The sequence below is a fragment of the Oryza brachyantha genome, chromosome 1, assembly GCF_000231095.2.
Source record: "Oryza brachyantha chromosome 1, ObraRS2, whole genome shotgun sequence".
NCBI classification, from domain to species: Eukaryota; Viridiplantae; Streptophyta; class Magnoliopsida; order Poales; family Poaceae; genus Oryza; species Oryza brachyantha.
In genome coordinates, this window is record NC_023163.2 from 32,985,554 (window position 1) to 33,011,261 (window position 25,708).

The following is a 25,708-nucleotide window of genomic DNA, read 5'->3' on the forward strand; positions in this document are numbered from 1 at the left end:
GAAATGGATGTGAATGGAAGGATAAACGGAGTCAAAAACAAAAATAGAACAGAAAGTGATTGGTAAGACAAGTAGGACATGCTTATGTTTAGAATAGGAGAGTCGATAAGGTTATTAGGCTATTTTCAGTGTAAGTTTTTATTGTGTGGTTTTTAATATTGTGATATCATCAAAATATATTTGAGTGGATGAACGAAAGTGTTCTGAATGCAACTTTTCGTTTCAAATATCACTGAGACTGACCTTAAAGACATAAAAAAAATAACTGAGAAAAATCCCAATGGATCAAGAAGATAAAAACAATAGTATTGGACATGCGTTGAGTGCATCTGTGCATGCATCAGGTTGCGTCGATGCAAGTGCATAATCATCTGCCTTTTTTTATTTGGTCATCAGCTCATTTTCATCTTCTTTTACTCTCTCTCTTTGAGAAAGCGCACGCGGGTGTTAGCATAGCCGCCACACATGCCCTTAAAAAACGACAAATAATACATATATACATATGTGTATTAATTCCTCGGGAAGAACTGCCTGCGCCGCTCATTCATCTGTAAGACTTGTTTAATTTCAACGGAAGAAAGTTAATTTGCATGCATCCCTAGCTAGAAAAGCTGATCACGTACGTATTCTCATATTTTTCTCTTCAGTTTCTTTGACCATGTGATGTATATTAGGAGACCCGTGATGCCCACTCCAAAGAATCTTGCCACCTATTTGGAAAAACACGGCGAGAGAGTACTTCAATTTGAGAAAATTTGCCAAAAGGTGTTAACTAATTTTTTCAATCATGTGCTAATACAATTAATCCTTAGGATGCACCAACCTCCACTAGTGCTACCAACTCACCTGCCGACAAAGCAGCCAAACAAACCGGCTCACTCGTCGCCTCTCCCAGTCTCGGCATCAAATTATTTGCAAATGCGTTGCTATTTCCAGTATCTCGTACAGTAAAACTTCTGACTTTTTCTTACAGGAAATTAGATAGATGTCCGTAATTTTGCTATGGATAAAAATCATATCATAATAGCTTGAGTTATTTTATCGTCCTAAAAAATACCTTAAAATAATACCATATGTTTTAGTATAAAAATTTAATAATTTGAGCACAATATACCATAAGATATCAAAATTTTAGACTAAAATTTTTGATAACTCAAAATACTTCTCAAGAATGAAAAAAAACCCTAATACCTTTCTAAAATAAGAAAACATATATGTTAATTTCCGTAAAATATGTTACACTTCAAGAATATTCATTTCAAATTGATTTATATATCTCTGCCCATTTTAGATTCGATTTTTTCTTAAGAGGTTGAAGGGAATTTCAAATTTTACACTGGGCACAGGTGAGTGTCAGATTGTGGTAGACTCTACTACCATCACCAGCTATTTTTTTTTACGAGAGTATAGATCATAGTGGATTTTTCATATTTTAGCTCTTTTAGAAAAGTTAATTAATAAATACAAACTTTAATCAATAATGAATCTTTTTGTCAGTGCCAATGACCTTGGTGTTGAGGTCAAATGTCTCGGCGTCACGGTCATTGATGCCGAGACCCTTGTCCCTATTAGCCACGACATGGATGGTCGGCAAAATTATGGAAAGAAAACATACGTCACCATGTATAATATAATAAATGAGATAAAAGTTTTCCCGAAGGCTATAATATAAAAAAAATAGATCATACTAAGTCGTTGAGTTTGAGTAAGTTTATTAAAAACATTGCAACATCTACAACAGTTAATTAGTTCATTCAATATGTGTGTCTTTACGTTTTTTAGTCAAACTTAACAAAGTTTGAACTTGGAAAAGAAAAGTAACGACGTCTCTTGCAATGTCAAAGGAAGGAGTACGATTTTTCGACACAGCCACGATGCAACTAGCATGTGTATACCTGCCAATTCCAACGACCTCGTAGAATACTGCTCCAATTTGCAGATGCATGCATCAGTTCGATCCATATGGTGGCGCCCTATAAAAGCGATCGATCCATATGCAATGTCAGTACGACTTTCGAGGAAGTATAGCTAGGTACCTCCGGCGATCGACCATGGCTTCCCGTGCTGCAGGTGCGCTGCTGCTCGCGGCGGCGCTGCTGGTATGCAGCAGCTCGTCGTCGTCGGCGGCGAGGATGCCGCCGATTGCGAAGGGCCTGTCGCTGGGGTACTACGACGAGAGATGCCCGCAGGCGGAGGCCATCGTGTTCAGCTTCCTGCAGGAGGCCATCGCCAAGGACGTCGGCCTCGCCGCCGCGCTGCTCCGCCTCCACTTCCACGACTGCTTCGTCCAGGGCTGTGACGCCTCCATCCTGCTCGACGGCACGCCCGCCGGCGGGAAGAGCGAGAAGCAGGCACCGCCCAACCTCACGCTCCGCTCCTCCGCGTTCAAGGCCGTCGACGACCTCCGCGCCCTCCTCGACAGGGAATGCGGCGGCACCGTCGTCTCCTGCTCCGACATCGTCACCCTCGCCGCTCGTGACTCCGTCCACCTCGCCGGAGGGCCGTGGTACCAGGTGCCGCTCGGCCGCCTCGACGGCTTAAAGTTCGCGTCTCAGGAGGCCGTCCTCGACGCGCTCCCGCCGCCGAGCTCCAACGTCACCGAGCTCCTCCAAGCGCTCGGCAAGCTCAAGCTCGACGACAACGACCTGGTGGCGCTCTCCGGCGGGCACACCGTCGGCATCGCGCACTGCCCGTCGTTCGGCGACCGGCTGTACCCGAAGCAGGACGAGACGATGGACAAGTGGTTCGCCGGGCAGCTGAAGCTGACGTGCCCCAAGAAGGACACCGACAACAGCACGGCGAACGACATCCGCACGCCGGACGTGTTCGACAACAAGTACTACGTCGACCTGATGAACCGGCAGGGGCTGTTCACGTCGGACCAGGACCTGTACAGCGACGCGAGGACGAAGCCGATCGTCACCAAGTTCGCCGTCGACCAGTCGGCGTTCTTCGACCAGTTCGCCTTCTCCATGGTGAAGATGGGGCAGATCGAGGTGCTGACGGGCAAGCAGCAAGGGCAGATCCGCAAGCGCTGCTCGGTGCCCAACGCCGCCGTCGCCGCCGGTGACGGTGCCTGGTCCGTCGTGGAGACCGTCGTTGATGCCGCCGAGAGCTTGGTGCTGTAGAAGCAACAAGATGCTAGCTAGGCTGCATGATTAATTTAATCAAGCTATAGTTTCGTCAACAATTATTTTTTTGTGCTTCCTTTTGTCAGTACTACGTACTTGCGTATCTCTATGTAGCTTATTTCTGAAAAATAAATAAATAAATTGGTAGCTTGAACTGCCAAATATATATAGTGTACCATCATTTTAGTGAGGTAATTTTACCATCCCTTATAAGATAGCATAGGATACCATATTTTATATTGTGAACATTTTGATACATTCAAGTTTTTTATTATGGACCATGAAAATCCCTTATTTTATTTAATACGCAGAACACAATGTCAAACTGCAAAAGAAAGGCAAATGTGTTCTGTCCCCTATATTTCCACTTCGAAATGCGATTCAACCTTATTTTTTGTTTTTAGATTGTTCTCTTACCTTTTTAAAATGGAAGCATCCATTTGCCTCTAGTTTGAATGTCCATTAAGTGAGCATTGAAACAAAACTAAACTCTCCGGTTTAGATACCGAGAGTATGTAAAGAAAAATAAAACTCTCCGGTTTGGAACAAAGTTGCAGGTCTAAAACTAAAGAACAGGGTTGTAGAAAAGATCGATTTGGGCCGGGCCGTGGCTGTGCGCCAGCAGCCTGGAAGATAATGCCACATACTCCCTGGGGCTGAAATGTGAGAACTGTCTGATGGGCAGCCCGCTACAGGCTGTATTAGAGGACCGCTATTATACAAAAAAAATATTCTTTATACATGGTATGAGAACTTGATAAGTTGATATCGTGTAACCTCTTTTCAAACTATTAAATAATATATTTTTATTAAAAAAAATTTATATGAATGTTCATCGTATCATATTTTTAAAGTATATTTCAAACTTATAGCAGATAATTTTACATTTACACTATTAAATACTCTTCTGTTTTAAGATGATTGACTTTTTTGCTTGCAATGTTTGATCATCTGTCTTATTTAAAAAATTATGAAAAAAATATTTATTTTGCTTGTGACTTGCTTTATTATAAAAAGAACCTTAAACACGACTTATCAATTTTTTTATATTTATAATAAATTTTAGAGATAAATAATCAAACGTTAAAAAAATCAAAACATGTTAGTAGCTATTGAAACAGGTAATCTCCATGCATATCCATGCATGGCGGCGGAGCGCGCGGCGGGTGCCAGGTGCCACCTCTCGCCCGCCACGAGTCGTTTCTTGTTCTTCTGCACACGCATGTGAACAAAACAACTTCGGGATGTTTGGATGCTCTAAAATATTTTTAAGACACTGTCACATCGAATATTTAGGTACTAATAAAAAAATTAAATGTAAACTATTAATAAAACTCACCCTATACTCTGGACTATTTTGCGAGACGAATTTACTGAGCCTAATCAGTCCATGATTAGCGAATATGATGCTACAGTAAATATTTGCTAATTGTGGATTAATTAGGTTAAAAAAATTTATCTAATGAAATAGTCTTTATTTATGCAATTAGTTTTATTATTAGTTTATATTTAATACTTTTAATCAACATCCAAACATCCAATATAAAAAAAGACTAAAAAAGTTACGGATCCAAACAACCACTTCGTTCGTGCCCGCCTGCCTGCCTGGTCAATCAAAGGGGCTAATCCTGCACCTTTTTGTGCATGGAGCATCAGATTGATTTTCGGTATCTGATAATTGACACTGCCAAATGCTAGCTGTACTCGTGATGCCAAACTGACACCTGTCCTTTTCATTTCTACGTGTGTCCATAAACCAAAAATTAAATTTTAAATTTTAAATTAATTTTAATATTTTGCACCGTGATTTATTTTGTCTCGCTAAGAGTGATATATAAGTTTTATTTAAAATCTATATTTAATTTGTAAATATATTATTCGACTTACCATCAGCCCCATGGGTGCTGCGTGTAAATCAAACGTAGCTAGTCATGGCATGGGCAGGAATAACACACTGAACAGAGTGGTCGACGTGTTGGGCGACGAGCACTTGATCCTCTGCACTCCCAACCGTAGAAGTACCATGTACCCGACATCAAGGGACGTAGGGAGATAGGATCGTTTGTTCTCTTGTCGCCCATATCCTGCGTCTCTCCTGCTTTCACGCACCTCATGACACTTTTTTTTTAGATAGTGGAGACTAACTAGCGATGATGTAATGGTAAATCTATCGCTATTTCACCTTAAATACCTAAAACTCTAATATATAATAGTATTGTCCATCCACTTTTCAACCTTTTTTTAGAACACACTTTTCAACCTAAACGTAGGATAAAACAGGAGACGTCGGATATGTTCTGGAGCTCTTGGCTACCTGTCTTTGGGTGATTTTGGGTGATTGTTTGGTTTTTTTTAAAAAATCAAATGACATATTTATAAATGAAAAAAATTTATGTATTAGTATTCTAAAAGTTAAGGCTAAAATGAATTATAATGAGAAATTTCTAAAATTTACTTCAAATTTAAGGTCGAAGTTCAAATTTTATCTTATACACGTAAGCATAAGTGAAAAGGTGGGGCTGAAAATTTTATACGGAAGAAAAACCATCAGATTAATTCTATAATTAAAAACCTAGAATTTAAAATAGGTTTTCTTTATGTAAAGTGTCCATGCAAAATTTTAATTTCGTAAAAATATATGATTATTTTGTTACTAGCATAGTAACAGCGTGCAACAATTCCGTATAAATTGAGGCCTACAGCTGCGTATGTTCTCGCGGTTGACTGGAGTAGCTTACACTTACTTAGAGCAGTAGAAGCAGAAACCAAGGGGGGAAATGGCTTCTGCAACGATGGTAATGGTGGTAGCTGTTGCTTGCCTGTGCGCTCCGGCGGCTATGGCGTCCGCCGGCGACGGCGACGGCGACGGCGACGTGAAGCAGCAGCAGCAGCAGCCGCCGGTGGTGAGTGGCTTGTCATTCGATTTCTACAGGAAGAGCTGCCCCAAGGCGGAGTCGGTCGTGAGGAAGTTCGTGAAGGACGCCGTCCGCAAGGACGTCGGGCTCGCCGCCGGCCTGCTCCGCCTCCACTTCCACGACTGCTTCGTCCAGGGGTGCGACGCCTCCGTGCTGCTCGACGGCTCCGCCACCGGCCCCGGCGAGCAGCAGGCGCCGCCCAACCTCACGCTGCGCCCCTCCGCGTTCAAGGCCGTCAACGACATCCGCGACCGCCTCGACAAGGCCTGCGGCGCCGCCGTCGTCTCCTGCTCCGACGTCCTCGCCCTCGCCGCCCGCGACTCCGTCGTTGTGGTAAACAAACTTGGCTTCCCATCGATTTTTTATTTTTTAAATAATTTTATTATTAAATCTTAAAAAAAATATTTTTACCGTATATATATCTTTTGGCCATATTTACACCACCAACACGAAAAACCGCTACCACAGTTTTATGTTGCGTGACCTAATACATCAAACACTCTACGCGAAAACATTATTTCTCATGCCAGGGAGGTGTGTGATCAAAAGTTTTATATGGTAAAAAAATTTCTTGAAGAATTAGTATTAATATTATTTATTAAAAAGTTTGAAAAGTACAAAAATTCTTTCCCGTGTGCGTCGTCTTCCGTGTAGTCGAAAAATATTATGTTTTGACGTGCAGACAGGAGGGCCGGAGTACAAGGTGCCTTTGGGGCGACGAGACAGCACCAAGTTCGCGTCGCAGCAGGACGTGCTGAGCGGGCTCCCGCCGCCGAGCGCCGCCGTGCCGGCGCTGCTCGACGTGCTGGCCAAGATCAAGCTCGACGCCACCGACCTGGTGGCGCTCTCCGGCGGCCACACCGTGGGCCTCGCGCACTGCAGCTCCTTCGAGGGCCGCCTCTTCCCGCGGCAGGACCCGGCGATGAACGGCACCTTCGCCAGGCGGCTGCGGCGAACCTGCCCGGCGGCGGGCACCGACCGCCGGACGGTGAACGACATCCGGACGCCCAACGTGTTCGACAACATGTACTACGTCAACCTTGTCAACCGGGAGGGCCTCTTCACCTCCGACCAGGACCTCTTCTCCAACGCCGGCACCAAGCCCATCGTCGCCAAGTTCGCCGCCGACCAGAAGGCGTTCTTCGACCAGTTCGCCGTCTCCATGGTGAAGATGGGGCAGATCAGCGTGCTCACCGGCTCGCAGGGTCAGGTCCGCCGGAACTGCTCCGCCCGCAACCCCGGCACCGTCGGCGCCGGCGACCTCCCGTTGTCCATCCTCGAGGCTGCAGACGGCCTCGTCTTCTAGATTAGTAGTCGTAGTGCGTTTCAAGCTATGGCCTTCCTGGGTGATGCTGACACACACAGTGCAGATCATGTATGAATGTCCTAGTGAAATAAATTCAGAAATGAAGGCCAGTGATGATATATGCCAAACTGCCAGCGTGATTGTGAATGGCATGCTCAGTTTTTTTCATGGCCGAATGCATCTTGTCAGACTCCCAATGACAGATAATCACATGTAGAGTGTGCAACAAAAAGAATTCAGGTCATCAATCAGGTAGGACTTGAAGGATAGAGGGATTAAAAAGATGGGCAACTCGTGTATTTGTTTCTGGTCTCCACAACTTACAGAGTTACAGTAGGTAGGTAGAGCAGCAAAACCTGAGAGGACTGGAACACTACCGCGCTACGTCAAGAACACAAGCACGAAAAGTACAATGAACAGAACCACAAGGAAGAGGATCAGCATAATCTGCCCCTTAATGCCAGCCTTTTTCATGACCATCGCCACTCTTTTCTGCACCACACAATGAAAGAAAATTAGTTTCAGAGCTTTAATTCCCAAGAAATTCTAAACAACCTGATGCAGCAAATAAGTATGACGTCTTCAGCAATAAAAATTGCAAACTGATACATAAATATAAGCATCCAGGGCACAACAAGAAATAACTTGCGGAAATTAGAACCATCTTGAATACAAGAAACAACAACGATATCACACTTCATAATGAAGCAACTTACCTGCACAAAGTCAAGTCTGTTTGAAGTAGTTTCCATCTCCAAGCTTAGGTCGTTTAAGATCCTTTCCTGTAAGAAAGCAAGACATCGCCCAGTTACTTCAAATGATGTGTTTTTTGGAGTGCTACAGTTCCAGCCAAAAAGAAAAATGATAAAGAAAAAGAGACTGAATCGCTATGTAGTGACCATTTATTTTCTCGTTAAGTAACACCAACTCCATCAACATTGCATTCTGACAATAAAAACAATACCTGTCCAGACAACTCTTCGTGTATGGTTAGTCCTACACCACCTATCCTTTGAACACTTTCACTAAGTTCATCAAGTTCCTCGTCCTGCTGCCTGAAGGGAAATTTGGTGCAGTTATCAGATAAATGCACAAACTGCAGGCTATATGAACTTTGCACAGCTAGAATAGCAGGGTATATGACCAAAAAAGATACCTTTCCTAGCAATTTCAAATTATCTCTGCTTCGTCTTTTCTTTTTTACAGTTGAAGAACCAAACAAAGATCAATGATAAACATGCTTGTAATTCACAATCTTATTAAAGTTTCCATTACTTGCCGAAAACAACAAACTAGCTGAAATGGCAAAACGAAGTGTATCTCTTACATGAAAATAACCCTCAATAACTAGGAGCATACTCGGTTACTCACATGGGTGCATGTTTCAAAAGCAAAAGGCATTGGTAACAAAGTTCAGCATCTCATGAGGGCTAAAAGCTGGCAGCCAACACACAGCAGAATTAACAAAAATACCAGATATAGTGTCTAGAAAACTAGTAACTTATAGGATTATGTACTAATGGAAGAAACCTTAAGCGCAGTGTTCAGATTCTAAGTGCTGAGCAGACAATATGCTTCAAGCCAACATACTTGCACAATTGCAAAGCACAAATAAAATAAGAGAATGAAATTCACCTCATAAGTAGTTGCTGTCTATCTGATTCCGAAGTGATGAAATCATCATTGTCTTGTGTAGTGTAGTGGTTACTTCTGCTTGTGCCCATGTCTTGGTGTGCCGAGAAAGCTGAATTACTCTTCCCTTTTTCAACGCCTCTCCTGACTGCAGCAACCTGGATATTTTACCCATAAATAGGAAACCAGAGTATATGACATTTACATTGGCTACATAGAGTTCAGAACACAATAACATAAAATTTATTTGCACATGCCTTTTTTTAATTCCACCCTACTGCCACTGGGTATTGTGTTTAGCACTCATTGTATTTCTAGATGCTCACACATGCTCAAGATTAACTCATTGATAATCCTATGAAATAGGCCCAAATGGAAAGGCAAAGGAAATCTTAATGAGCCAATAAGTCATCACTCACCGCACTTGATATATCCTTAAAACTGAAACAACAAGATGGAGCATCAAGAAATACCTGATTACGAGCAGAGCCAATCCAGTTCCGTCGTCTTGAAAGCTCAACTTCATCCAGTCCATAGTATGCAGGATCTCTTGATGCAACTAAGATTGTCTTTTCCAACTCATCCACCTTCCAACATAGAAAAGCACCAGTTACACCAGAACAACTGTGCAGGAAGAAGAAAACAGATATCCCGTTATGTAACTCTAACATATTTGATGCATATGCTGTCATAGGAATAAGGACTCTGCAACAGCTGCTTCTCCCTGTGCCAACAACATCAAAGAATTATGGCCCTGTTATACCCTGTGTTCTCACCTGCCACTCAATGCTTTCACAGCTGGTATGAAGCTCCTTTGTCAAATGAACATGTTCTCCTGTGTTTGAAGGTATTTTCTCCCACTGGTGGAAAGTAGTTTGCAACTTGTCAATCTGTCACAGAAATGCCTTTATCCTCAGTACTAGAATAAGAATATAGATGCATGTTAAAAGTGCAATACCGCTATGAGGAAAATATGCAACACAAAAACACAAAGGAGCTATATCGCATAGGAAAATGCATGAGGAGTTAACAACAGATGAAAGGAGGCTATGTATTCAGGAATGAAATGATAGAACGACATAGTTAATTGCACGATGATGCAGAATGTCTCTGAACAGAGGTAAACAAAAAGCTATTTCAATGGTTCTTACGATACAGTCTAAAGGACCAATCATTCAATCAGTGTCCGAGTCTCTACCATGGCAATTCAGCGACACAAGTGTATCAGTTAACAACTTAACATCAAACCACTACAAGATCTGTCATGCACAAACTTGTAATCCTTCCATCATTTCATAAAAAAAATGTTTAAGCATGCAACATCAGAATGTTCTCAGTTTCTCAAACCTAGTCCCATTGCTCAAGCCCATTAGGCACAACATTTCATCCTAGCAAATGTTGGAACTAGTTTAAATTGGACAAATATTTCTTACATACTGCCAATAAAACACCACCTCTCATCCTTTTGCTACTGTTACTAGACCCTACTATTCACCAAAGATTAACAGTAATATTAGAGGGCATCACATGTATATAATCTGCATCATAATAGGTCCCTAGAAACAGGACGATGGGCGTAATTCACAAAACCGGCCACAATTACGCAACGGCATGTCAAATGTCTGTGCACGAACACTAAAATTTTCGATTTTGATCTAGCACGCAGGACGACGACAATTAATTTCGCATAAAAGTGGGAAAGGGGATTTAGAGGAGGTGAGAGCAAGAATTACCGAGTCCTGGATCTCCTCCCGGACGATGTAGAACGGATCCTGCGCGGAGCTCATCCTCCTCCTAGCTCCTCGAATCGAACCAGGATTCGGAGGAATCGGGATTCCCCCCTCCCCAATCCAAGAGAATTCGCAGGAGGTAGAGCGAGCGAGAGGAGTTTGGTGATGCCGGAGATCAGATGCGTCGCGGGTTGCCTGCTTCGGTTGGTGGCGAGCGGCTGCGGGTCCATGGACTCGGTCCACGATCCAGTCCACGTGGCGCACCCGGTGCACCACGTGGCACGCCGGGTCTTGGTCAAGCTTAGCCATGGCCTGGCCTGTCCCCTTCTTCCTCCCGAATCGGCGGGAGAGGCGAGGCGAGCGGCGCGTGCGGGATAAGGGAGAGAGACAGCCACAAAACCCTAGCCGCGAGCGCCGCGCGCGAACCCCCATGGCGGCCTTCACCACCACCACCGCGGCGGCGTCGCTGCCCACGGCCCTCGTCGCGCGCTCTACGGCGGGGGTGAGCGGCTCCTCCTCGCAGTGGGCGCCGCCGCTCCGGTGCGCGGCGCCGGTGGTGGTGGGGCTCCGGCGAGCGGCCGCGTCATCTCGGCGGGGCGCCGTGCTACGGGTGAGCCCCTCGCGACTCGCGGGCTTTTGCTCTCGGTACTCGGTTGTTTACCTTTGCTCACTGCTGCATTTCGTAGCGAGTGATTTGACTGCATCGAGTAGAAACTGGAATGGTGATTATTCAGCCTGGATCGCTTAGAAATTTGGATCTATGAGTTATCCAATTTCGTTTAGTGTTACCAAATAATTATCATAAGTGAATTAACCATCATCAATCTAAGTCAGTTAGTGGGCTTATATTTATGGATGTTCGTGTATGTAATATGATACTTACTGTTAAAATAGTATTAATATTTTGTTTCTAAGAAATGTTTTTTGGTTTATTTGAATAGGTTCAAGCAAAGAAACAAACGTTCTCTTCATTTGACGAGTTGCTGGAGAAGTCTGAAAAACCTGTACTAGTCGACTTCTATGCAACTTGGTATGTTACTAGTAATAGTAAACTGTGACCAAATTTCGTAATGGGTTATGTCACTATCAGTGCTCTGTACTTGATTTGATACTTTGATTGTGACCATGTTAAACCTTAAGGAGCAAGGTTTGATCATTAATGGCCTTGTGGAAAGTGATTATGGAGTATGGACTGCCTTGCATTCATTAGTGCAAACACTTTGATGCTGTACTGAAATTTTTTTCCCAGTAGTACTGAAGTTATTAATGGAGTCAAAGTTACTTTTATCCAACCATTATTGTTTCCATGTTCAAGCGGTAAGAGAAGTGTGTGTTTATTGTGTAGGCTATAGATCTGCAAAGCGCTCTTGTGTTGTTTTTGCGTTTAGTCCAAAATTGATTGATACACAAATCTCTTAGCTGAACCCAAGAGAACAATAGTCTTTCCATGTTCTCCCTACTACTTTCTTAGCCCCCAACACCGAACTGACAGAGCTAATGCTCATTGTAGTGTTTTGGCCTCATCACACCATTCGGAGTATGATGGCCTCTGTCTGACCTTTACAAAAGTCATGGTTTGTCATAGGAAGCTTGGTAAATGTATACCTTGTATATTGTATACCTCTATTTACCAGTATTTCTTTTGCCAGGTGTGGTCCATGCCAATACATGGTTCCCATACTTCAGGAAGTAAGCGAAAAGTTAGGCGATAAGATTCAAGTTGTTAAAATTGATACAGAGAAGTACACAAGCATTGCTAATCGTTACCAAATTGAAGCGTTACCAACTTTTATCATCTTTAAGAATGGGAAACCTTGTCATCGCTTTGTAAGTTTTGAGGGATCACCTTTTGCCAGTTTTCTTTTCAATTGGTTATCAATTTTCTTAGCTTTAATGGTACTAAGGCTTTTACTGAGTGTGGTCTATGCTGATTTTTTTTACTGGAACGCAGGAGGGAGCACTGCCTGCTAATCAGCTAATCCAACAGATCGAGAGTGCTTTGGAGGTTGCAAAGTAGCATGTATGGTGAGCATTGAGCAGGGTAGAAAAAATATTCTTACATTTGTGCTGCTCTCCATGGCATATCCATTTTTATGTTTGAATATTATCGTTTCACATTATTCATTATTTTTATTTACGTGTGAATGCTTTTTTTTTTAGGTCGTGTGAATACTATTTGATAGGTTGCTCTGCATCTAAAGTTCAGATATATTAGAGCAAGTATAATAGCAGGCTATAAGCCGACTATATGCTTATGTGGAGTAGAGAGAGTGTAAGCAGGCTGTTAGCTTGTCGCCAATTTGAGCACAGGAACTTAAAAAACTCTGTGAGAGTTGCATATGTGCCCTGCATTAATGATGAAGAGCTAACTAGTATATGTGTGGGCTAAAAAAAGCTATAAGAAGGCTTATAGCCAGCTTGTTGGCTATATTATTAGCCTTGCTCTTATGTAACTCTGCATTAACTAAAGAGTTGGTGAAAAAGCGGATGCCTATTGGATTTTGTGTTAATTGTTATCCTAACAGATGCTTTATGCTGACTTTCAGAAATCTGTTACTCCTACCAGCTGAAGCTGCCGTTTTCTTTTGGACGACAACACAGGTGAAGAATTGATTTTCTGTTAGTTGACACCCTGTCATGTTTAAATGGCCTCAAATCACAGCATATAAGATATGGAAGAGAACACCTAAGACATAGCTTGCTGATCTTCTGTAATCTGTATGTTTTTTTGGTGTAAAATTCTTTACCGACTAGATTGATTTTTATACTTGTGCCTCAGGGTTCTATTTGCTGTATTTCACATTTGAAATGTGGACTTCACTATTACTTAAAATTGACTGTTATTTTTCTAGTTTGCTTCTGGAAAAGGCAATTTATAATTTTATACTCCATCCTTTTTCAAATGAGGCTGGTTAGTTCAAATGCCATTTAATTAAGGGTCTGTTTAGTTTCCAAAATTTTTTCCTAAAAACATCACATCGAATATTTGGACATCTAAATAAAACATTAAACATAGATGAACCAAAAAACTAATTGCATAGTTATGTGAGAAATCGTGAGATGAATTTTTTGAGACTAAGTCTTTAATTAGTCATAAGTGCTACAGTAACCAACATGTGCTAATGATGGTATAATTAGGCTCAAAAGAATCGTTTCGTGGTTTCTAGAAGGAATCTAAAATTCGTCTAATAATTCGTGTCCGAAAATTTCTTTCGATATTCGGTCAAACGTTCGATATAATGTTTTTGCCAAAAATTTTTGGCAACTAACCGTGGCCTAAGATACAGAGGGAGTAATCGTCATCTCCTATCGAATTCTGTGCAAAATCTCGAGCAGACAAACGTGCCACGTGGCGCACTGAGCGAGAGAGCTCGCCGAGGCAGGCAGGCTGTCACTCTCGTCACTCGCTGAGCCGAGAGAGCTCGCCGAGGCAAGGGCTAGGGGAGGGCCTAGAAATGAACGTGCCCTATGCAGGCCGGCACGTGTCCTACGTATAAGATTATTTTTCAGTTTTTTAATACATTGTTTTGACTTTTCGTCTTATTTAAAATTATTTTATGATTAATATTTTTATTTTTACTAAATGATAAAATATAAATAGTAGTTTATGCGTGACTAATTATTTTAAGTTTTTATAAATTTTTCAAATAAGATAAATGGTCAAATGTTGAATACGGAAAATAAAAAATGAAGTTATTATGTAAGAGAGGTAGTATATGACATATCCTGCTCGCGTTGATGGGTCTCGACGATAGAGCAGAGGTTGCCACGCATTAACGATTTTTTATAGTAGTTTTTATTTACGAAGAGCTAAAATAGCTTCCAGATCGCTCCCGAGTCGAATCCCTTCTCGAGTAAGGCTTCTCATCTTCTCTCTTTTATATATCGAGTAAGGCTTTCTCATCTTCACTCTTATATATATATATAAACATATCGGATCGTTTTCACCCTTCTCGCTCTCAGAAAATATCTCGCAATTGAAGCCATCTTCACCAAGACCTCTCTTGCTCTCACTAACCGTACATATCTATTCGGTGTTTTTCTCTTTGTGGCGAGTCCCCGTCGAGTATGTCTCTGCTAGCGACAAGACAATACTTATAAGGCAGGTAAAGTATTGCTTATTACTGCTTTTGATTTAATCCAAATGCATATGTATGCTAGAAATTTATTTTATTAGATAGATGATCTAATTTGACAATATGCACACGATTCGGTGTTTGATAATTACATATCTTAATGTAAAATTTTACTAACTAATTACCGTAATAGTTGTTTGCCATCTGTCTTAAATATTCATTGCACGGCAACAAAATAAACCGAAAGAAAAATAGATAAATAAATAAATAAATAGTCAGGTGTTCGGGTCCCTTTATTAATTTACTTCAAAAAAAAAAGATAAGATCAGCTTGAGAGATCTAATATTACAATCAAGAATTAGCTATAGCTTACTCGGAATAATATGTTAACCATAAACTCGACTACACCACTTTTCTTCTATCTTTTTATCTCACATATGTGTTTTTTATATAAATTCTAGCATTGGCATGAAAGCCACCTCCTTTTTTTTCTCTTCAAAAAGTTTAATGCTTTAATTTTTTTCGCTATTGATTAAAACAAAACTATCTAGAACTATATGTACATTAAATTTCATTAGGAAACTAAAAATGGTAATCAATTATAAATGGAACAATACCAGTCGTATCTATTAGAATTTAATTTTATTCGCACGGGATGCATCAAATTTAATTAGAAAACTAAATAAATAGGAATCAATTATAAATATAACAATACGAGCACTGTCGATCAGAAAAAAAATTCACGTTGGATGTTTTTTTTATTACTATCGGAATGCCAGTACCGATAAATATAGGAAATGACTATAAAAATATTTTAGAACAACAATTATTAAATACATTATTTTTTAAAATATCGTTAATTGCATGCATAATTAAGCATTATAATGATTGAGTAAATTGTTTATTTTGGACTTATAATATGTATAAAAAGTATGTACTTAAATTTAGTACTTCTTATCTGCAATTCATGTAACGTGGCCTAACATATTTCCATCCTATTATCTACAGTATTTATTTAATATGCTATCAAAAAGAAAAAAACATAATCCAACAGATATAATAGAGTATAATAGTGAAGAATGGAAAAAAAAGAATACTAATAAGGTTACAAATAATAAGAGAGAAGAAACCGAGAAGAAAATATAATATAAATATTGGAGATAATAATATCAAGAAGTATAAGTTAGAAAGAGAAAATATTTGTAAAATTAAAAACTCCAGAAACATTGATTCAGATGCAGAAATAACAAGAAACAAAACATCGAAAAGAAAAGAAGATTATAACATAAATCAAATTGAAAGCATAGCCCCCAAAAATGTCTATCTATACTTTACGCCAGAATATATTCAAAATTTAAAAGAATCATATGAAAACATATCATATGTAGGTATGTCGGAATATAAATGTAAAAACTATAATGCTATATTTTGGTTTCTAGAAAAAAAAAGAGGCAAACGACAAAATGGAAAAAAATCAAATTATATACTTGATTTATTATATGTGTAAAAACTAAAACATATCATATTGGTTTTTGCTGAATTTCTGTATACTTGATTTATTATTTTAATGTTGATCTACATTTTTGTATATTATTTTAAAAATATGTGACGACAAAAAGGTGAGATTACACATAATTTACTCTTAAGATAAAAAAATTTAAAAAAATTACTAAGTAATTGTAAGTTACTTACTACATATGCAAAAAATGCACTCATAAAATAAACATAATGTCCTATGAATAGATAGGAAAAGAATTATATCGAAATTAGAATCTTATCTGTTTGTGTTTTTGTAGTTGGCTTTTCTGATTTTACATTATGTGCACTAGTTTCCTGTTGCTAAAAAGAGTATGTAAAATGGATTAAAAATTAAGATATAAAAATAACCAATAAACACTACATCCATTGTTGTTCACACATCAGGTTATGAATAAAACACAAAGAAAATTCCCTCTAAAAATTTAACACCCATCCATTTTGCTGCTCACACATACAAATGTATGAAATGCATAATAACATATTAACTTTTTACTAGGCTTTTCGGTAGATGGCTTCACCAAATCATCTTCTCTTCAATTTTTCTTTTTCTGTAAATACACAAAATACATATCAGAAAACTGATGGTTATGGCTTATGCATATTATGCATAAAGCAGGTAAGTTATTTCTTCTATGCATATCAGTTACTACCTACATACACATGTGTTTACTTTTTTTTATTTTTGTACCTCATCCTTGGGTCTTTTTGTAGTCGTCTTTTTTGTTTTTCATGATTTGACTTATTGTTGCGTTGTGTGCAGTTATCTTTGCCTTACCGTATGTTTTTGCATCTTCTAACTGTGGATTCTCCACCTACTTGCCAATTTTATTTATTTTGTCAATTGTAGTTTACGTTAAAACGGAACAATAATAACTCGCGTGAATAATAACTTGGTATCCTTATACAATCAAGCGTTGAGTCTAAAAGTTCATATAAATTGGTATGTTAGTTTGTTTGACAAGAAGCATACGTCTAAAACCTAGATGGTTGGTTGATTAACGTATCGTATGTCACGCCCAGAAATTCCGCACACGAATTTTTAAACTAAAATATTTATTAAAATCCATATCCAGAACCACAAATTGACAATGTTGATTACATAACATTGTTCTTAAAAACAACTAAAATTGAATAAATAGTCTAACGACATGCAGCGGAGAAAAAACTGAGACTAACTCATTTGTTTATAAGCCCCCCAACACCAAAAGACAAAGAAATAGAGGCTCATCATGCCTTTAATGGATCATCTTCTTTTTCATTGATTGATTTTTTGATTGATTGATTGACTGGTTGGCTAGTCCATAAAAGAAAAGCTCAGATTAGTTGATCTATATATTTGTCTCGTCGATCGATCTCGTCTCGGTGGATGGAGGAGGCTAAGATGGGGGACGTCGCCACGATCCGCGCCGTGCTGTCCATCCTACAATGGTGGGGCTTCAACGTCACCGTCATAATTATGAATAAGTGGATCTTCCAGGTCGCAATTCTCTTCTCTCCTTTCCTTTGCTCTCTCTCAACGATCCGCGCGTATCGTCAAGAGCGAAAGGTCACGCCTTTCCTGCAATTGATTTCTTCTTCTTTATTTTTTCATGGGTATGGCTCTATCTGATTTGTTATTTTAATCCAGATCATGAAACAAGGCGTAAAGAAACGATCTTTATGCGTCTAGTTTGCTTATAGTTATGATTTTGATGGCTTATCGTTGTAATTGGGATATCTTCGGTCAGGCAAAACATAATTTTAATGACTCTGTTCCTTTCATATAATGAATGAAATGAATCACCGTCTGTTGTCAGAATGAGTTGAAGGCTATGAAAATATTAGAAAAATCATGTGACGGAGAGAGATCGAGGGAAACACTGAAAAACACTATCATCTTTTCTAGTTAGTAATCATTCTAACTGAAAATATTTCTTTAAAAGATCATACAAGTTTCAGAGTTCTCTTCTGATGGCTCACCCACACAGCCACACCCAAAGTATAAGTCAACTCTACGGTTCTACCATAAATTTGAAGTACCACGTCGCATCCAGAAAAGAAACAAAAGCATAAAGTTTGTATCTTGATGCACTGGATGGATGTCCAATGTAAAGTTAACTAGAAAATTACTGATTCTTTAAACAACTTTTGTAGAGTAACTTTTATGGATATTGAACTTTTGGTATGGAGCCCTCTGGTTCAAAGACAAAAGGAAAATACATTTTTAAAAGTAACTAATATGCTTATAGCTAGTCCATTCCAACTCCATCTAAGATTTTCTACTTGTTGCGATTATCTAATATTTCTGAAGGTCGTGACACATTTTTTTCCTGAGCGCACAAAGACGTTTGCAGATCATTGAAACTTGTTTTGAAGGTACCAACAGTTTACACCACAAGGTAGTAGACTCAACGTAACACAAAAGTACACTCTATTCTGAAGCAACTTGGGTTACTAACAAAAATGCTTCTAGTCATCGTAACCTTTGTCACTTAAAGTGGCCTGGTTGATGATGTATTATTGAAGAAACCCTGTAGCATTTGATGCTTTCTCACCGCACAAATCCTTGGTGATGATGTTTGTAGTTCTTTTTTTTTTAATTGACTTTTTGTTTATCGGGAGTTCAAAATTAGTTTTTTTTCAACCATTCACACAAAGGCATCAGTTTGATGGTTTTCATTTGTCCCTTGGATGCAGAAATTGGAGTTCAAGTTTCCTCTTATTGTCTCATGTGTCCACTTTATATGCTCTTCGATTGGAGCTTATATTGCAATCAAAATTCTCAAGATGAAACCGCTGATTGAAGTTGCCCCAGAGGATCGCTGGAAAAGAATATTCCCGATGTCATTTGTGTTCTGCATAAACATTGTGCTGGGCAATGTTAGCCTGAGATACATTCCAGTCTCTTTCATGCAGACCATCAAATCTTTCACCCCTGCAACGACAGGTTCTCTAATTCCTGGTCCTTCTAAACCCATTATTGTCAATTCGGTCTTTCTCATTGTCTGCTTTTTTTGTAATTGATGTAAGCACATTCTGATGGATACTTCCATTGTGACAGTTATTCTGCAGTGGCTGGTCTGGAGAAAGTACTTCGATTGGCGCATTTGGGCTTCTTTGGTCCCAATAGTGGGAGGAATCATGTTGACATCAATAACTGAGCTTAGTTTCAACATGTTTGGCTTCTGTGCTGCTATGGTTGGCTGCTTGGCCACATCTACTAAGACCATTCTGGCAGAGTCCCTACTCCATGGGTACAAATTTGATAGGTACAACTAGATTCTTTTTAGCTGGGACAGTAAAAATGAAATCTTTTTAGCTTTGTCAGTAAAAATGGATTCAGACAGGAGGTTTTTTAATGAACGATTCAGTTGGAGTTTACTTTACCCTACTTGAACTTGAATGCTTTCTTCTTGTTTGCAGCATTAACACAGTGTACTACATGGCACCCTTTGCAACGATGATATTGTCAGTCCCAGCAATCGTGCTCGAAGGGAGTGGTGTGATCAACTGGCTCTACACGTATGATTCCATCGTCCCTGCACTGATCATCATCACCACCTCCGGAGTGCTCGCATTCTGCCTCAACTTCTCCATCTTCTACGTCATCCATTCCACCACAGCAGTCACCTTCAACGTAGCCGGCAACTTGAAAGTGAGACACATGAATCTGTGCTATTTGTGCTCGGAATTCACAAATCTGATCTATGTGTGATTGATGCAGGTGGCTGTGGCTGTGCTGGTCTCCTGGATGATCTTCCGGAACCCGATCCCGGCAATGAACGCTTGTGGGTGCGGAATCACGCTCATCGGCTGCACCTTCTATGGCTATGTGAGGCATCTCATATCGCAGCAGGTCGTGAACCCAAGCCCACGCACACCCAGGAGCCGGATGGAGATGCTTCCCCTTGTAGGCGACAAGCAAGAGAAGAATTAATTTAGTTCATACTCATCAGTCGAGGGAAGGGGTTGTTTATGATCAATAGGAATAAAGGAGCATCTAACAGCTTTCAGGATTGATCTTGACGCACTTTTGGCATACTAGAATAGAAACTTCAGAGTCTCAGTTGAGTTGGTATAGAGCTAATCTTGTTAATCTGAACAAGCTCTTTTCTTTACTTTTTCTCACAGGATTAAAATGTTGTTTTTCTTGGTTGCTAGTGATTATGCTATACATTTGATCGTCCAGTTGACTTTATATAGATATTATATTATTGCGCTATAGAAAACTATAGTTTTTTTTGGCATTATGGCCTTTTGTTTTGTTATTTGCGTCTCTGTTGCTCAATAACGAAGTGTTGAACTGTAAGGAGTTTTTGCGGTAAGCATCCAATTCAATTACTCAGAGACATGATATGTTGGGAAACCAGGAAGGAATTTGGTGTCAAATAATTAAGAAAAAGGTACATTCATATTTTGAGAATTGAATATGTGATCAACCATGGGGCTGAAACCACACGAGCTTTGTCTAGCACCATCAGGGAGACATGATAACAAAATAAAGATTACTCCGTACTAGATTTCACGGTACTAGTATCAGAATTTTTAGCGCAATTTTTATATTTATAGATATTTTTCTAAAGATAATAAAGTTATCATAATTGTTTGTCAGAACTGCTGTATGTACAATGTAATGGGATGTAAGTAATTAGTATGAGCACTAGAAAGGTGACCGCGCGTAATTATAGATGAATCAGTTTAGGTTTGTAGAGATTGTAACCATAAATATATAATTAATTTTTCTGAAATTTTTATGATACATTTTAAACTAAACTTATGTATTTTAGAGCATATGATTGTAACTATTGGGTGCAAAATAAAAATATATGTCATTTATTTAGCTATTTATTGGAATGCGGGAAAATGAGGCACTAAAATTAAAATAATAGTTATTTGCAAGATTATTTAGTAATTTGGTAGAAATATAGAGGTTGTTTTACCAAATAATCGCATGTTCTGGCCAGTCTAACGCGTTGGCAGGGTGATTTGTGGGCTGGCCCATTTAATTAATGTTTGTACAATCTAATCAGACTACTGTAATCAATCATCAATCGTAAGTGTTAACACCGTATATGATTATAGATATGCCAATTTAGTTATTTAGTCATAGGAACCACACGTGTTTTTAGTGCTTGAAATCAATATATATAATTTAATATTGGATGTATTTACGTGTGCACGATTTACAGAAATCTGTTACTCCTACCAGCTGAAGCTGCCGTTTTCTTTTGGACGACAACACAGGTGAAGAATTGATTTTCTGTTAGTTGACACCCTGTCATGTTTAAATGGCCTCAAATCACAGCATATAAGATATGGAAGAGAACACCTAAGACATAGCTTGCTGATCTTCTGTAATCTGTATGTTTTTTTGGTGTAAAATTCTTTACCGACTAGATTGATTTTTATACTTGTGCCTCAGGGTTCCATTTGCTGTATTTCACATTTGAAATGTGGACTTCACTATTACTTAAAATTGACTGTTATTTTTCTAGTTTGCTTCTGGAAAAGGCCATTTATAATTTTATACTCCCTCCATCCTTTTTGAAATGACGTTGGTTAGTTTAAACGCCATTTAATGAAGAAACAGAGGGAGTGATTGTCATCCTTCCGTTAATTTGAACCATGCATCTTGTTGCAAAGCTTGTTAGGGAATGAAATAATTTACATTTGCCTACTGCTTTGCTCCATTTTAGTGCGAGCGATTGTGGATTCCAGCATCTAATGAAGATTTGCTTTAGTAGCGAATAAGCAGTGAGCCAGAAATATTCCTTCAAGATTATTTTTAATCTTTCAGTAAAATTATTTGGTGTGTTTCTGGTACTGTTTTCTGCATTCGAATAAGCAATTAGGAGGATGTTTTGCACTGAATCGGTGGTTCCGTGGCCTGTGTTTATTTGCTTCTGCCTGGGACGCAAAGGCATATTATCATAGCAACAATCATATAAAAAAATATTGATCTCTTCCGTGCCTATATGCTTTGTTCGAGCTGTTGGTCAGTTCATTTGGGTTTAGATTTGCTTAAAATTGTTCGCCTGTGCAATGTCATCCAAGGTAGAGATGCGGTTCTTACGAAGTGGAGATGCAAAAGTCTTCTTGTCAAAGAATAAGATGAAAAGAAAATGATGCCGTGATTTCATGACACGGAATAACTTTACTAAGTGCTCTAATAAAAAATTTTGGTACATTTAACAAATTCTAGTGTCTGATGATAAGCCTCGTCTTTTCACTTATGTTTATGCGTATAAGCTAAAATTTAAATTTTTAACTTTAAATTTAGTATAATTTTTATCGTAGTTTATTTTTTAGTATTGTCTTTTAGATCACTAAGCAGCAGGATGGAGCTGTAAGTATTGAGAGGGGTTCCCAGGAACCCTCCTCGAAAAAAATTTAGCTAGCGTTTATCAATTTTCATCCTATATGTATTCCTTTGATTCAAATTTAGGCATCCGTAGCCGTACACATCTACTTCAAAGCACTGAAATGAAAACTAAATGAGTGGCACCTCCTCTATTTCGCTCTAGCTCCGCCTCTATCACGGAGAATACGTACATAAAAGTTTTATTTATAAGTTATTTTTTGTTTATAAATACGTCATTAGCATTCCTTGAATAAGCCAAAAATCACTCCCGATGTATTTTGAGGTTTGTGAATCTAGATCGTATCTACCCACAAGTTTTAAGAGCTGCCGGTTTAGTTTACTCTTCAAATAGGAATATTAGCTTCCTTGTATTAGCGGAGATGATCATCAAATCCCACGTGATCGTGGTGTGTGTAAATCCCCTCCGTTCATCCTCTCACACACACACACACACATATATATATATATATATATATATATGCGCGTGTGTGTTTAGTTGAGAAAAAGAAAATTTTTCAGTGTCACGTTAGACGTTTGACCGGATGTCAAAATAAATTTTTGGACATGAATGAAAAAACGAATTTCATGGCTCGCCTAAAAACCGTGAAACGAATATTTTAAGCCTAATTAATCCATCATTAGTATATGTGAGTTATTGTAGCACTTATGCTAATCATGGGCTAATTAGATTTAAAAGATTCGTCTCACGATTTCTCCCATAATGGTGTAATTAGTTTTTTTGTTTCATCTATATTTAATACTCTATTTAAATATCCAAAGATTCAATGTGATGTTTTTTGAACTAAACATGACCTCGTTCTGTTTAAAATACACGATGCTGTTAATTATTTACATGATATTTGATTAATAATCTTATTAAAAAAATTTAGTGCAAACATAAAAATCGTGCTTAAAGTACCGGATGAAAAGCACTTGTATATTTTTATGGTAATTTTACCGCCCCTGTAAACTTGTACCTGGTACCAAAATTTATATTGAAAAATTTTAATAACTCTATATTTTCTATATATGAAGGTACCGATGTAAAAAATTTATCATCTCTATATGCTTTCTATGTGCCATATTTTTTCTTTATTTTAATAAAATGAATGGTAAAAATATGGTGTATAGAATAAACAACATTGTATATTTAAAAGTGGAGGTAGTCTGTGTCTGTCCCTCTAAGCCCAGCTTCTGTCATTTTTCGCACGCACTCTTTTCAAACAGCTAAACAATATGTTTTACGAAAATTTTCTATAAAATTTTACTTTAAAAATCATATCAATTTATTTTTAAATCTTTATAGCTAATAATTAATTAATAATATATTAATCTCCTAGAACGTGACCGTAATTTATATAGTGTTGTCGATGTTATAAATAGCACCCCTCCATCCACACACTTTGCCTCAAGCGCTAGCATCACCACCTTAGACTTGCACCGGTCGAGAGAAATGGAAAGGTCCATCGACTTGGTCCTCTACAACTACAACTACAAGACCGACGGCGACGACGTACGGTGGCAGCAGCACGAAGGCGTACGGCGACACCGGCGGGTACCACGGCAGCAAGGGGAGGTGGCCGCGCCCCGAGGAGGTGGAGCAGCACAGGAGGTGGGAGAAGGAGGAGGAGGAGGAGGAGGAGGCTGAGGCTGATTTGCTTGGTGAGCCCAAACGGACGGCCAAAACAAAGCGGAAGGCCAAAAAGATCATCGTGACATCAATCAGCATGCAGCCGAGCACTTGATCCATGAGACCGACCCGTACCACCAATATAAGCTTAAACTCTACAATAAGAGAAGCATGCATGATGCATATATGCAACCTAAATTCTACTGCTATAATAAAGTTGTATGTCTTTTATTTTCTATGTCGATCAGTTCGTCTCCGTGAGGCCGTCTGGCCGTGGCCTGGCCAACTCTACCTTTAATTTCAGTCCTGTCTAGTCTTCGTCTTATGAAATATTTTCACATAAATACGTGATTTTAGTGATAAATAAACTTTACTTTAGAGTAATTAAGGCCACCTTAGCTAGGCTGTAAGAGACGCTGCTGCGGCGGGGCATTTCGCCGAGCAGGTGACGCGCTCGCGGCGGCGACCGGCGAGAAGGGCAGGGGAAACGAGAGGCAGGCATGACCATGAACTACGGCCGCGTGGGGCAGCGAGACGGAGGTGGGTGGAGGTAGAACGCGTCCGGTGACGCCGACGGCGATGGCGCCGGCGGGTGACCCCGTCTCCGAAGTCGAGAGGAGGCGCCGCCGTCGTTCTCTGGGCCGCGTAGCAAAGAAACAGCCCAATTAAAGAACGGGCCCAACTCAGACGGCCGACATGGGTGGGCCTCATGTGGTCGTGGGCTGTTTTGTCGACCGCAATATATTGGGCCGCGTCTCTCACGGGTAAAGTTGTGGTTTGCCCGATGCATTGCTGCACGATCTATCGTGCTAGCGAATAGCGGGTTGTGGATTCCAGCATCCGTCGAAGAATATCTGCTTGAGGAGCAGCGAATAAGCAATGTTCCAAAAGCATTCTTCAACATAATTGTCTGCTGTTTCTGGGGCACTATAATCAGGACAAATTTAGGACAGGCTCTGGCAAGTATTCGATCTAATAAGTCAAGAAGATTTGTAGGAAAAAAATCCTTAGAAATTTAAATCATCCAAAAAATCGTTTGTCAATCCTCCAATCCAAAAAATCCTTAAAATCACTAATCGTTAACAAATAGTGACTATATCTAAATTTGTCACACATGAGCCTTCACTATTTATGTGTTCTGTGATTAAAAAAATATTTTGTCACTAGTAATATGGAAAATAGTGATGGAAGAATATTATATCACTAGATATCATGCAATCGTGACAGCTAGGTTAATAGGCACTGTAGAACCGCTTAATTTCCTGGTAGTTCCTGTAATTTTTTTCATTAATTTGCTAAAATTCAAGTTCTTCGTTTGTTTAAATTTGTTAAAACCGTATGAAAATATTTGTCGGCATGTGCATTATCACCTAGAGTGAAAAGAATCTGCCGTGTGGTGGAGATGTGGA

At 39.4% G+C, this 25,708-nt stretch overlaps 5 protein-coding genes across 10 annotated transcripts; 4 read left to right on the top strand and 1 right to left on the bottom strand.

Annotated features, from left to right (window-relative positions):
* Positions 1 to 2,032: 2,032 nt before the first annotated feature.
* On the top strand, positions 2,033 to 3,240 carry LOC102715354 (cationic peroxidase SPC4-like). The gene has a single exon (XM_006645290.3). The coding sequence runs from the start codon at positions 2,052 to 2,054 to the stop codon at positions 3,126 to 3,128; it is 1,077 nt and encodes a 358-aa protein (XP_006645353.2). The 5' UTR covers positions 2,033 to 2,051; the 3' UTR covers positions 3,129 to 3,240.
* A 2,626-nt stretch (positions 3,241 to 5,866) lies between these two features.
* On the top strand, positions 5,867 to 7,491 carry LOC102720670 (cationic peroxidase SPC4-like). The gene is made up of 2 exons (XM_015832829.2): positions 5,867 to 6,392; positions 6,736 to 7,491. The coding sequence occupies exons 1-2, from the start codon at positions 5,909 to 5,911 to the stop codon at positions 7,350 to 7,352; spliced, it is 1,101 nt and encodes a 366-aa protein (XP_015688315.1). The 5' UTR covers positions 5,867 to 5,908; the 3' UTR covers positions 7,353 to 7,491.
* A 79-nt stretch (positions 7,492 to 7,570) lies between these two features.
* LOC102715073 (syntaxin-61) lies at positions 7,571 to 10,900 on the bottom strand. The gene is made up of 7 exons (XM_006645289.3): positions 10,718 to 10,900; positions 9,761 to 9,874; positions 9,458 to 9,571; positions 8,988 to 9,142; positions 8,317 to 8,407; positions 8,069 to 8,134; positions 7,571 to 7,844 (listed from the first exon to the last, which is right to left on the bottom strand). The coding sequence occupies exons 1-7, from the start codon at positions 10,769 to 10,771 to the stop codon at positions 7,734 to 7,736; spliced, it is 705 nt and encodes a 234-aa protein (XP_006645352.1). The 5' UTR covers positions 10,772 to 10,900; the 3' UTR covers positions 7,571 to 7,733.
* A 160-nt stretch (positions 10,901 to 11,060) lies between these two features.
* LOC102720945 (thioredoxin Y, chloroplastic) lies at positions 11,061 to 13,565 on the top strand. 4 transcript variants are annotated; one of them, XM_040527014.1, is made up of 5 exons: positions 11,061 to 11,324; positions 11,656 to 11,744; positions 12,364 to 12,541; positions 12,666 to 12,755; positions 13,261 to 13,565. In XM_040527014.1, the coding sequence occupies exons 1-4, from the start codon at positions 11,145 to 11,147 to the stop codon at positions 12,729 to 12,731; spliced, it is 513 nt and encodes a 170-aa protein (XP_040382948.1). In that variant the 5' UTR covers positions 11,061 to 11,144; the 3' UTR covers positions 12,732 to 12,755; positions 13,261 to 13,565. The 4 variants fall into 4 exon arrangements, with proteins under 4 accessions (XP_040382948.1, XP_006646720.2, XP_040382944.1 ...); XM_006646657.3 differs by having other exon boundaries at positions 12,666 to 12,739; XM_040527010.1 differs by having other exon boundaries at positions 12,666 to 12,734.
* A 3,969-nt stretch (positions 13,566 to 17,534) lies between these two features.
* Positions 17,535 to 20,654, top strand: LOC102721232 (UDP-galactose transporter 1-like). 3 transcript variants are annotated; one of them, XM_015838972.2, is made up of 5 exons: positions 17,535 to 17,875; positions 19,006 to 19,255; positions 19,370 to 19,577; positions 19,732 to 19,963; positions 20,033 to 20,654. In XM_015838972.2, the coding sequence occupies exons 1-5, from the start codon at positions 17,696 to 17,698 to the stop codon at positions 20,243 to 20,245; spliced, it is 1,083 nt and encodes a 360-aa protein (XP_015694458.1). In that variant the 5' UTR covers positions 17,535 to 17,695; the 3' UTR covers positions 20,246 to 20,654. The 3 variants fall into 3 exon arrangements, with proteins under 3 accessions (XP_015694458.1, XP_006646721.1, XP_015694461.1); XM_006646658.3 differs by having other exon boundaries at positions 17,535 to 17,806; positions 20,033 to 20,652; XM_015838975.2 differs by having other exon boundaries at positions 17,537 to 17,757; positions 20,033 to 20,649.
* Positions 20,655 to 25,708: the final 5,054 nt, after the last annotated feature.